The sequence below is a fragment of the Meleagris gallopavo genome, chromosome 10, assembly GCF_000146605.3.
Source record: "Meleagris gallopavo isolate NT-WF06-2002-E0010 breed Aviagen turkey brand Nicholas breeding stock chromosome 10, Turkey_5.1, whole genome shotgun sequence".
NCBI lineage: Eukaryota > Metazoa > Chordata > Aves > Galliformes > Phasianidae > Meleagris > Meleagris gallopavo.
Window position 1 is genome coordinate 2,963,923 of NC_015020.2, and position 12,497 is coordinate 2,976,419.

A 12,497-nucleotide genomic window follows, 5' to 3' on the forward strand; every position below is an offset into this window, starting at 1 on the left:
AATTTTTTTTAAATAATGTATTTTAAATTTAGACTTTCAGAGAGAGAAATAAATTAAGAATTTAGCGTATTCAGGAGAACATGCTAAATTAAAATTTGTTCATAATGTGGATAATAAACATGGCATCTCTGTTTGTGTTCCCACTGGTTTTGTGACCAGAAGGGACTTTATTATTTGACAGATAGAATCAATGAATTGCTTTTTTTTCTAAATGATATGCATCTGTCTCTTCCCCTGCAGGTCCTGTGCCAAGGAGTGAGTGTGTGCTATCTCCTGTTAACAGTTCGCACCCAGTCCACGCCCTATTGGAGAGTTTCACAGTCTTGTCTGGCTGTGCAAGCCGAGGCACAACAGGCCTACCACAAGAGGTGCACGTCCTCAATCTTAGAAATCCTGAGGAAGGTCTTGACCATCATGAAAGAGAGGTAAAGGAGTAATTGCTTTTCTTCCAGATCCATGACTAAAAATGTGTCTGCAAATGGGATTATTCTGAGTTTATTTTCTGAATTGTGAACATCCAGACTATGCAAAGAAGCATGTCCAGTTTGCTTTGGTATTGTCCACATATGCTTTGCATGTCATAGGAGTAAACTACTTCCATACCCAGTCATTCTTTCTGTCACCTTTCACAACCATGAAGTATAGTTTAAAAAGTTGGTGGGGTGGGCAAAGGAAATAAGAAACAGATTGGGATCTACAAGAGGCCTTTACAGAATTGGCTGTCTTCAAAGCCAGATCATTTACCTAAATGTGTTGTAAATTAACATGAATACCTTTGGATTCTTGCCACGACCACTATAAACAAATACTAAAGTTCAGATTCTTGTAGCCCTGTAATACATCCTTAGTGCTTCACTGAGTGGGGAATGTTGAGCAGATAGCAAGTGTTGCTGATTATGATGGTTCTTAAGTACAGTCCAATTACTTATTTATATACATTGCACTTGGAGAGACTGGCAAGAACTTAAGCTGCTCTGGAAGCAGCAGCAGAAGAAAATTTTTGATGTTAACTTCTGCAGTACTGTTGTTTACTATCAAAACCAAGTGCTGAAGTGAAAAGAAAACATTGCATGCCACAACAGCTGAGTTTCTTAGTTCATGTTCCTACAGTTATTACACACACAAATCCTGAGCACTGTTTCCCGTGAGAGCAGCATGTGTGTGCACAGTTAGTAGAATTAGTGATGAAAGAACAAAGGTGATGTTCTATCATATGGAAGCTTAGCAAAAGAGAGTCTAAATCTGTGCTGGAAGAACTTGTAAGTGGAATCTTTTATAGTGTGTTCAATTCAGGCAGATACTCTTGGCCATAATCAGTTTTTCCTCTGACTTCAATAGCAGCCTTGTTGCGTTTGTACTGTATTTAACTCAATGTTCAGTGTATGCATCTGTAGAACTTCAGCTGTTGTATGTTTTCGGTATTTACACTGCCTGAAAGGTATAGTATATGATTAAAGAGAAGATACTTACTGTTTTATTTGGTAGACATCTCATTGATTGCCCTTGATCAAAAATGTCAGATCAACTTCAGTTCAACTGTCGTAGAATGAATAGAAAAATAACATTTTTTTCTGAGAATGAGGAGCAGAGATTCTATTGTTGTTATCTTAAAATTTGTAAGGCACTGGGTTGTTGTGAATGACTATACCTATTCTTTTTACAGGCAGCTTTTTAGGCATGAAAAACTGTTTGAAGTTGAAACCTGTGCAGTGTAGTTTCTTATGGAAACCAAAAGCCTTATGTAGTTCTGCTATGCATTTATTAGTGCCTCTCTTGTCACCCAGGAATTTTTAAATCTATTGGAAAGTTTTAGACAGATTTACTCTGACAGGTAGGTCTCACAAGGTAATCACAAGTTCTGTTAAAAAACTGTAGAAGAGCGTCCTCACTGTAGGGGCCTGATGTAGTGTTAATTGTAAATTCTTAGTGGCCAAAGGGTGCCTGAATGTGAGGTGAAGTAGGCTAAAGCTGGAGTTCACATCTCCCAAGGGGCCAGAACGAATCAACTGCAAGGCTTACATTTGCATGAAACTAAATGTTATCATGTCAAAACATGCTCTTAGCATGAATTGTGTAGCAGTGCAGTTACTACAGTTATGAACGCAGCATGACCTAGAGTCACATACACATGAGGCTGTAGGCTGTGCTAGTACTAATTGTCTTGACATCATGATAGAAGATTTAAATATTTGGCTTTGCGTAAAAATTAGTTATTGTCTAACAGAAGGATACTGCATGTGCCTGTTCTAACATGTTATGAAAGCAGTTGGCCCAAACAGTCTTTTCTGTATACTTCTGTAGTACACTAATATGATGGGCCACAATTTGTAGCCCTTAGCCACCTCCTCCCAACTATTTTCCAGTTGCAGCCCTCAGAAATCACTGCTCTGAAAATGAATGGGAAGCTACAGCAGGGCTTGCTGGTGACAGTGTAGAGCAAGACAGTGTACACAACTTGGAAAGATCAGGTTTTACTTGTAGGATCAGAGTCTGAAAACAAAAAGCGAATATCTTCTCCATTATTGTACAAATCAACTCCAAGTGCCCTTTTGTCTTGAAGTAGAATTTCCCATCAGCTTAATTTGATTTACTAGCTGAGGTTTTTCCTGTTGCCTGCAAATACTGATAGCAAAGGTAGAGATATGTCACATAGTATAGATAATATACTCCAGTACAAAAATAATATTTTTTGACAGTACACTAGGTAGAATCTGCTGCCTCAAAATTATTTAAAATAAATCACTCATTCATTCAGTCGTTGGCTGAAATTCTGGTAACATGGAATACAAGGTCTGAAAATCTCTTAAGTGAGGGCTTGCTTTAGGGTAAAACGGGGAGACTGGCTTTTGTTTTGAACCTGCCATGTGGTAGATGCTGTGAAATTACACTTACATCGTGGAAGGAGTGTAAATTTCCTATAGCAAATTCTTGGGAGAACATACTCGCAAAGTTATCCTGGTTCTCTTAAATGTGCAACATACATGTTTAATTAAACTTGCTTGGCACTTGTGTACAATAGACAGACAACAAACATTCACAAACTTAAGCTTAGGAAGGGTGGATGATGTAGGAGTAGGGCATGGTAGAGAAATGTGTTCCTCTGTAACATGTGAAGACTTCTTTATTTAATGATTAGTAATGTTTGGCTGTTTTGTTTTTGTTTTTTTTTTCCCTTGGAAGCAGGGGAGAAAAAAAAAAAAAAGAGCTAGACCAGAAATGTGTGGGATTATGTATTCTGAAATTTGCAAATCTAAATTGATAACTTAGCACTTTCAGATTAAGACTGACATCTCGTAGATATAAGGTCATACCATGAAATGCTGCGATCGTGTCTCTGATCTTCAAGGAATTTGTTTGTATTTTACATTGTTTATCTTGGTTGATAAGACGTCTTGTTTGTTGAGACTGTCAAGACATTTTCTCCAAGAAAGAACCCCAAGTTTCAGTGTTTCTGAAATATTTCTTAGAACTGTCTTTTATGGCACTTCATATTGGCTGTGCTTTATCATAGGAAATAGAATACGGGTGCGTGTAATAGCCACAAGTGTTTTTATTGAGCTTGGCATGAAAAATGCAAGCCTTCTTTGTTTATTTTATTTGATCAAATATTCCTGGGGAAGTGAGAGCATGTGTGCATTTCTCTACTGATCTGGGGCTCAGCTGAGAGCCAGAACTGCCAAACACTTACCGGAACTTTCTCTGTGGCTTTTGGTGTCTTTACTGCTCAAGTTTCCTAGTTTTCAGAAGCTTGCTTTCTTGTGAGGCTGTTCATTCTGGGAAAGAATTCTTGTGTTTCTAGCAATTTGCACCAGTAAAACGTGTATAGAAAAGCTTTTATTTAAGATTAAAGTCACTTCTTAAACAGATATGTTATCAAGTCTTCAATTAATGTGAGATTCTTTTTATTCTTTTAGAATAAAAGAATAAAAACTTTTAGAAGAATATCAACTGACATTATTATATTCAATGCCTGTTGAGTTTCCGTGATCTGCTTCAGGCATGCAGTCACAATTGAAATAGTTAAAGGTGGAGCAGGGGAATGTAAAATTATTCTCATGTGGGTACTTAGGATTTGAATACATGTGACTACACGGAATCAGAATTCCTGGCAACAGATTCACTATTGTTTTCTTGACATCCTCATCCTCAATAGCTTTAAGATGTTATGCTTGATACAGATGTTTAACATGTGTTATGTGAAATGAAGGCAGGAAAAGCAAGGAATCGTCTTTATTTTTATAATCGTGATTAACGCTTCTGAGGCTGTAATAATTCCAGTCTTTCTTCTCAGTATTGTGTGACAACAAATTCATAATAATTTATTACTTTTCTCTGTGAGCAGACCTGATACTAAAGTGCATGTTAGTTCCTATGGAGTGGACTAATTATTATAGCTGCGCTCTTACTAGGGAAGTACCTTCAGGTTCCTGAGCTGGCCCGCTTAAAACCATGAAATAATGTGCAAAATTGTTGAAGTCCAACATTGTAGTATTTTCTGAATATTTGGAGAGTTGTAAAAATATGACAGGAAGAGACACTGAAATTGTCACCTGATAACATTTTTCTACATCCTGACTTTTGCTGTGCATCCTGAATTCAGGGTAGTTCTGTTGGAACGATTCATATTTTAGGACTTTGAAGATCCTGGATCATTTTGGTTAGATTTCTATGTATTGGTTAGATTTCCCTATGCGTTTATTTAAACTACTTTCAGAAGCTTAATTCAAAAGCTTCTCAGCACACCTCTAGGAATACAGCTATATTTTTGAGCTGTGCATTTTCATATGCCAGTTGCTGCATTAGCATTTGTCCATAAAGTGTATGCACCTAAAATTAATGAACTGGGTGTCCAAGCTTTAAATGGTTTTAAATACTTTCAGATATTCTAGTGGCTTACAGCAGTGCTTATGTTACTTGATACAATGCATGTGGAGTCTGAATAAATGTGCCTTTGGTGTCTTGTCACCTTTACAGCAGGATTTCATTCATTTTTTCATCTGTTCTGTGAGGTGGTGATCTTGCAGAAAGGTGTGCACGTTGTAACCTGGTGGAATTCTATTGCCAACAGTATGACAATATTGGAAGTCTCTGCAGAAACAGCAAGGCAGATATTATTTTGGCATTATAACTTCCATGCCAATTCTCTTAATTTCAAATGCTTGGATAATCACCTGGTTTCCTTTTTCACACTTCCTCTTGATTGTACTTGTTAACTTTCATTTCTCTCCCTGCATAATTTATAGATTGTTACTCTTTCTGTCCTTTGGGTTTTAGGTTTTATTTTTATGATTTTCAGAGCAAGGTTCCTTAGATTACTCAAATTACACAACAGTGTGCCATGGCAATATCGGTGGAAATATTTGTTTCATGCTCAGGCACACGGAGATCTGGGGGCAGCCTTGAGAAAGAGCTCTAATAAAGGGGGTTCACTTTGAGTGTGGTTAGGCGTGCAAACCTGCTGCACCAGGCCTTGAAATTTTGGCAACAACATAGGAAGGGAATTCAAAGTTCGTTATTTGACAGTGTAGACAGTGAAGTTTTTGTTACTCAGTCATTTCTTTATTTCAGTTTATGCTTATTTCTTCCTCTAAGAATGCATTTTTTTAAAACAGGTTTTGATTTAGTGACAATCAAATGTCAATTTGAGGTGTTTTAGTCTTAGTGTCTGAGACACAGTAAAAATAAAATGAGCTTCTTTTTCTACTGAGCTTTTTAGCGCTGAGCTCTCAGCATCAACATGACAAAATAGTCTGAAATTGACAGAAAAGATGGGCTGGTTTTATTTGAATTTTTGAAGCACTTGGCAGCGTGGACTTAAAACCTTTCTGGCAACCTCTTTTTTATAACTCAATTCTCATCTGTCCTCTCCCAAATTGAAGGAATTGGATTGTTATCCTATGCACTATTGAAACTCATAATGAATCAAAAGGCACAGATATAAAAAGGTTGTTTTACTCCTGTGAGATTAAACTAGACCACAGTTTTCACTGTCACCATCAATGCTGTCTGTGCACTGTGTCATATCACTTGGCTACGCAAACGTGATGTTTCTAGTAAGCTGATCAGAGTATGTGGTTCAAAATTCAAGCTGGGAAATGCAGGGCATGTTGCTCGGTTTGCCATACTGCTACCATCTGTCCTATACTCATTAGCTGTGGTACAGTGGGAAGCTTATGCTGCTGCATTTGGGCATGTTTGGTGGCTCTGGTAGGCCAAAGGCTTCTGTTTTGTAGAAAAATACTTGCTGTTCTAGAAAAAACTGTCATAGATAAAAGCAAAGTACTGTGCCTTTGTTTCTGCAAAAGACCTCAGCTTTGCAAGGGTATATTGCTGAGTTTACCTCTCTACTTTCTGAACACCATTGCTTGGCTGCAGTAACGAATATCTAACTATGACAGCAAACTTGCAAGAGGCCATGCAAAGGTACACAGGGTTTTTGAAGCCGGTGTGGCATGAAGTACCTGCAGTAATGGTGGTGCTGAGAGGAGTGGTGCTGCCCAGCATGTCTGGGAATGAGGTGGAAGATGTTCAGCTTCTCTGGGGATGGAGGAGTCATAGTTGAGACTTCAGATGAGAGGAACAGTAAATTGGAAGTAAAGCACCTTGTTCCAAATGCGAGAAGGTAAACCCTAAAGAGAAGACTACAGCATGGGATATCTTAATTGCTTTGATTAGTGAACAGGACAATGCCACATCTTTAGAAACAAAAAACACCTTAGCCTTCATTCAAGGAAGGCTCACAACCCTCTTCTCCCACCCCCCACACCTCACCTTTTTTTTTCTTAGCACTTTAAAGCATCTGTGCTTGTATAAAATTCAGCCTTTTTTAATGTGGGTTTTTTTGTTTGCTCTGGCCTGCAGTTGCTGTGGGTTGTTTTCAGTCAGCTCAGGAATTGCTGGTCACTGAGTTTGGCAATCATTTCACACTCTGCCCACCAAAACTGCCAAAGGAAGTCCTGTGTCTGCCAGAAGAGGCTGTTTGTGCAGAACTGCTGTCCTGGAGAAGCACTGCCTGGTGCCTGACTACTCTTAAAGAGACAACGGTAACTTCACACAACTTGCAAAGTGCTGGGCAAACCCTCGGTGTTTTCTGCTTCAAGAAATGGAATTATTTTCCGTGCATGGAAAATGAGACCTATTCTGTTTCACAGAGCTTCTTGGAACGGTGTGTGAAGTAATGCCAAGGCCCACTTCAAGAGGCTAAAGGGTTCAAAGGAAAAATATCAGAATGACTTTTCTGATTGCTTGGAGTTTTCGGTTTTGCTGACAGTTTTAAAAATGGCCTGTTAGAAGCTGAAAGTTGGACTGTCTTACTGATGTTTGTTTTCCTCTGCTGTGTGTGCCCACAGATGCTACTTTGCTGTTACAGGATTGTAGAGAGAACTGGCAGTTGCCCCAGCGTTTACTCTGGGTTTACCAGTCTTTCTCCTTCTCTGCTTCTCATATGTGTACAAGTACATTGTGCACATGCACACGTGTTCTTTCAGACAAATACATGTGTTGTGATTTTGATCATAAACTGTGATCCAAGTTCTTGATCTCTAGTTCCCTCCTTAAAACCTCTTTCTATCTGATGTGGCTTGGAATATTTATTAATTACTTCTTTGTCTATAGTTACTTTACCAATAAAAGATAGTTGGAGAATTGATAGCATTTCCAGAAGTCCTTTTATATCACAAACTTGATGGGCAGGCTTCAGTTTGGTTTGGGCTTGTGTGTGTATATGAGGGAGATGCTGAAGCAGCACTTGCCATGAGTGGCTGGGTTTATGTTGTTCTCTGGAGTGTCTGTTTGACACTAAAGTTGGAATTGATGGAGTTGTTCTCTGGTTATTTCTTGCAGCAGGGAAAATTTCCAACATAAATTGAGTGCAGCTTGCAGTGCTTCATGTTTACTTTCCTGGATCAGCTGAGAAAGTAAAATCTGTGGTGGAAAGGTGTGAGAAGAGGAAAAAACATTTAATCAACTTTTTTGTTTGTTTGTTTTTAATGTACATAGACTGTGCTTTTGCTAGCATTTCTCATCCACTCAAGTTTTTGTTTCTCTACACGAGATTCTCATTTTCCATGTGAAACATAAACAGAGCACTTCCACAGTGGTAGAACTTATTTCAGGGAGAAGATGCGAAAATAGCACCACCAAGAGGTATAAATAGATGAAATTTAGGTTGCTTTAAAAAGTATGAAGGAATTATAGGTAATTTATAGTTGACAGTGTCCCTTCAGCAGTTGTTTTGTCAGTTTAAAAGATGGAAGCATTTTTATGATTGTGGCTCATGTAATACAAGCTAAGCATGGCAGTGGTGGCATTCTGTTAGAGCATGCAAGTGCTCAAGTGAAATTTTAAGGCCCTTTGGGAAATGTTATACTGTGTCGTTGTTTAGTAGAGAAGCACGGGGGCACTTGCTTCTTATATATATATTTTTTCAGAATAGACCATTAGAACATGCATTGTTGCCTCCTCTGCTTATTTGGCTTTCAAGAGATACTTAGAATGGGACAAAATAGACTGAGAATTCACTGGAGCTATATGGAAAACCATTGCAAGCAGAAAGCTGCAATCCATTTTTGCACTGCTAGATGAAAAGCACAGCAGTATTTTCTTTAATAAATTTCTTTTCTAGCAAGAATCAGCAAGACAGTGTAGATAAGAAATGCTCAGAATGGTATCACTGTGTGTGAAATGTCTTGTGTGACAGCCTCACCAATTCTTTGGAGGGTTTTGTCAGGTGTTCACGGCTTTGATTCTGCAAGTGTATACAAATTTGAGCAGTCTTACATGTACAGAGAGAACTGATTTAAGTGAGAAAATTTGATTCCTGGCGCTTTTTTTTTTCCAAGTACTTGGTGTAATTTCATTCTCTGAAGTATTCCCCAAATATTATCTTGCTTGTACAGACTAAAAGTTATATATATATATATATTTTTTGAAGTTTGTAAACAGCAAAAAGCTGGAAAGAATGAAGACCTGCCTGAAGGTAGGGAAAAAGAAAAGAAAATTGTATTGGCTACAGTTGTTGAATCTTCTGAAGGCAGTTTTCTTTGTGCTTTCACTCACAAATGTAATGGAAATTAAGTATTACAGACACACTTGCAGCATGTTTTACTCAGACTAATAGGTTAGTAACAATAAAGTAAACAAAGCCGTTTCCTAAATCTGGTGCTGCTGCTTACATTTTCTGTTTTTGACTCATGCGTGTGCCTGCTGTTCTCTTCCCAGGGTTGTAAAGGAAAAAGTTGGTTTTATATGTCCAGTAAAAATATGAAATTCTATTTCACACTTCTCTATTTGACTGCCTTTCTAAAAGACACCTGCAGAGTGGCGTTTCTGTTTTCCACTCATCTAGATCAATGTATGGTCTGGAGTAACTTTGAGGAGCAGAGCCTCTTACATGCAGAGATTAGTTTGAGCTGATCTATGACTGAGACCCATGGACAGGTGAGGTGCATCAGTGCTGCAGTGGTACATTAATGCAGCCATGCAGTTTCTGGTTGTGTGGCCAGTATATATCTAAGTTGATAAAAATGCAGGCAGCAGGAACTTCTGTTTACCTGAAAAGTCTGTGTAGATTTACTCAGAGAACCTCAAACATCTTTAAGGAAAATGGTTCTGAACATAGTGATCTTATATTTTTCAATGTAAGAAGCATTTCTCTTGGAAGAGGAACTGCTTTTACATTTTGTGCTCATAGCATCTCAAACATGTTAGTCCCTCTACCCCTTCTGCTTTTTTTCAAGACATTAGGCAGTGTTAATGCAAAAACACAAGTATAGCTTAGGGATGGGGGAGAGGAGTATGACATCTGACTTACTTTGCAGCTCAGGTGATTCACCAAAGAAGAGCTTAGCTAAGCCATGCATATACACGTAAGTACAGAGCAGAATATTGTCTGGAGAAATGTATCCTTTTCCCAGAGTGTTCTATCTTAACTGTTAAAAATAAAACTTGCAAGTCTGATGTGATACCATTTTGTGACTAGGACAAGTAAGGCAGATACTGTACTCAAGACTTGCAGGAATGGATCTTCTGCCCTTAACCATATATAAAGACAAAAAGAAATTTTCCCACAAGATTTATAAAAGAAGGAATTTCCCCTTGGGATTCATTATACAGTATGTGAACGGTATTGACATCTCCTGACTTATGCAAAGCTGAGCGAGTTGTCATGTTTTTTAGGTCTCAAGTGCTGGGAAGCCTGATGGCTTTGTGGAAGGGCAGATTGCACAAATGGTTTCACTTAATGTTTGGGAGTCAGAGCATCTAGTTTGTGTCGAAGGAGGAAAGGGTGCTGTGTCCCAGCCTTGGAAGGCTGAGCGTGGGCTTTCCATTGCATGGCAGGGCTGATTGCTGGAGGCAGCCCATGCTCTGCAGGTGCTGAAGATGGGGATCACATCTGGAGATGAAATTTGTCTGGCAGAGCAGAGATGTTTGCACACAGACTACTCCATTTGATGCAGCCTGAAGTTTTTGAAACATTAATTTTTCAGGAGATCTCTGATTCTCTAAACCATACAATACCAGAGATATCAAAGACATAAAAACTGATTTGAGATATATGTTCATGGGGAAAGCTGGATTTTGTGCAGTACAGGTAAAGGAAGTTCAAGTAGGGCTGTTAACATGTATGTACAATCCCTACCAAAAGCCCATTAGTACACTGGGTTATAATTTCGAAATTGTTGCAAAAGTAGTGGTGTAAGTATGACTTATTACCCTTTGTGTTCTTGAAATAGCTTTCCTTATATAAACTGTCTTTTCTTTTTTCTGTTATGTTATTCCTGCACTGTTAAAGCAATACCATTTTCTAACGTTAATAGAACTTCAGTAACTGTGCTGCATGTTTGCCAAATTTTTTGTTCCTGGGACAGCTTTGGTCCTAATTTTTGGATTAGTTATGTATTTGCATAAATGATTAACATCTAATATAATGTGATTACATTTGGCAGCTCCTGCTTAAAATAACAGTTTTAGAACATTAGAAATTAACTGGCTACATTTTTGTCTAAAGATAAATTATGTGAGTGAGCTGTGGTCAGAAATGATCCAACGTTTTTTAAAAGCATTATTTGTAATGTTCCTGTGTCAGAACTTTCTGACACTGTATGACCTTTAGTACTTTCTGGATGGGCTTTTCTGAGTCTTTATTCCTGAAGTTACCAGAACAATTACTTACCCTTCTACTAGTGAGGAGAAGAAGTTACTGGTGTGATACAAGATACAGATGATGTGTTTGCCAGGTGCTGAGCAGTATGTTGATGCCATACAGCATCATAGAGCTACTGTGCTCTAATGTACTCTTCTTACTGTGATGCTTTTTCAAACACCTTGCATTCAAAGGATTCTGATGGTAATTCCTAACAAAGAGTGTGCAGTGACCCCCAAATCACTGGGGTTGTCCTTGTCAAACATTTCGTTCTCTTGCCCCCCTCTCTTTGATGGAGTCCAGTATTCTCTTGTGAGTGGTAGGTCAGAAGGGTCAGCAGATTGCACAATAGTATGCTTTTTTTTACTAGGTAATGTGTGGGACCACATCATCTCTGGCTTAATGCCATGAGCTTCAATGGAATTGTGCCAGAGTGAATCTTTCCCATGATTTTCACAACTGAGCTAAAACTGCTGTTCAGTTGATCTGATTATTTCTGTAGGATGTGGATGAGAAGATTCAGGCAATGCCAATCCATTTACAACCATGCATTTAGGTTAAAATAAACAACCCTGCTCTCTCCTGGCATCGCTGCGTTGCTCACCATGTGGTTGCGTGGGGTTCCTGTGTGCTTGCTTTGTGGTAGTGCTGCTTGAGCAGCAGCATCCCTTTACTTCTGGCCTGACGGAGAAGGCATCTTATTGTCTCTCTGGCAAAAGCTGTGGCAAGGGCAAAATTTCCTTCAGCGATAATTCCATATGAACAGTTTGCCTTCCCGGAAAAATCTGCAAACTCTCTCCCAGAAACCGCTGGCTTGGGAAGGCTTTTCATTGCAATCTACTATAGCTGGCTTGGTATCAAATTTGTAACAGCATAGGAGCATAGCAAAAATACCAAGAAATTGATAATACACGTGTTCCAATTGGAACTCTTAGTCCCTGTGTAAAGAGTACAGCTATTCTTTACTTTTGTCTTGAAAATGAAAAAATAAAATGACCTAGAGATCCTTCCCAAAGCAATTGATAAACAATGTTTAGAAATGGCACAGTACCAGCTCTCGCCATTTGAGGTGGGTTCGTGGGTTAATCCTTTACTGCACTCTTTTATAGCAAATGTATTACCACTAAAATTTTTCGAGTGAATTTCAGTACAATGTCTAAACATCTTATAGTGGATAGTATACACTAATATACTATAGATACTAATATATAGTAGATAGTATACACTGTATTATAATGAACTGTAAAGATAAGCTTCTTCATGTGAGCTTTTCTTTCAATTTAGAATAATTTGTCCTATAAATATTATGTTAGACTGAGAGCACTTATAATGGCAGTGATACGTTTTAAAAAAA

The 12,497-nt window shown here is 38.4% G+C and overlaps 1 protein-coding gene across 1 annotated transcript in view; it reads left to right on the forward strand.

Annotated features, from left to right (window-relative positions):
* Window positions 1–230: 230 nt before the first annotated feature.
* The window catches only part of LOC100543835 (transforming growth factor beta receptor type 3), a gene marked incomplete at its 5' end in the record, with an annotated part of 46,458 nt that continues 34,191 nt past the window's right edge, over window positions 231–12,497 (forward strand). Inside the window, one exon of the mRNA XM_019618350.1 lies at window positions 231–425. Coding sequence (XP_019473895.1) covers window positions 231–425 — 195 coding nt within the window. The remainder of the gene's footprint in view (window positions 426–12,497) is intronic.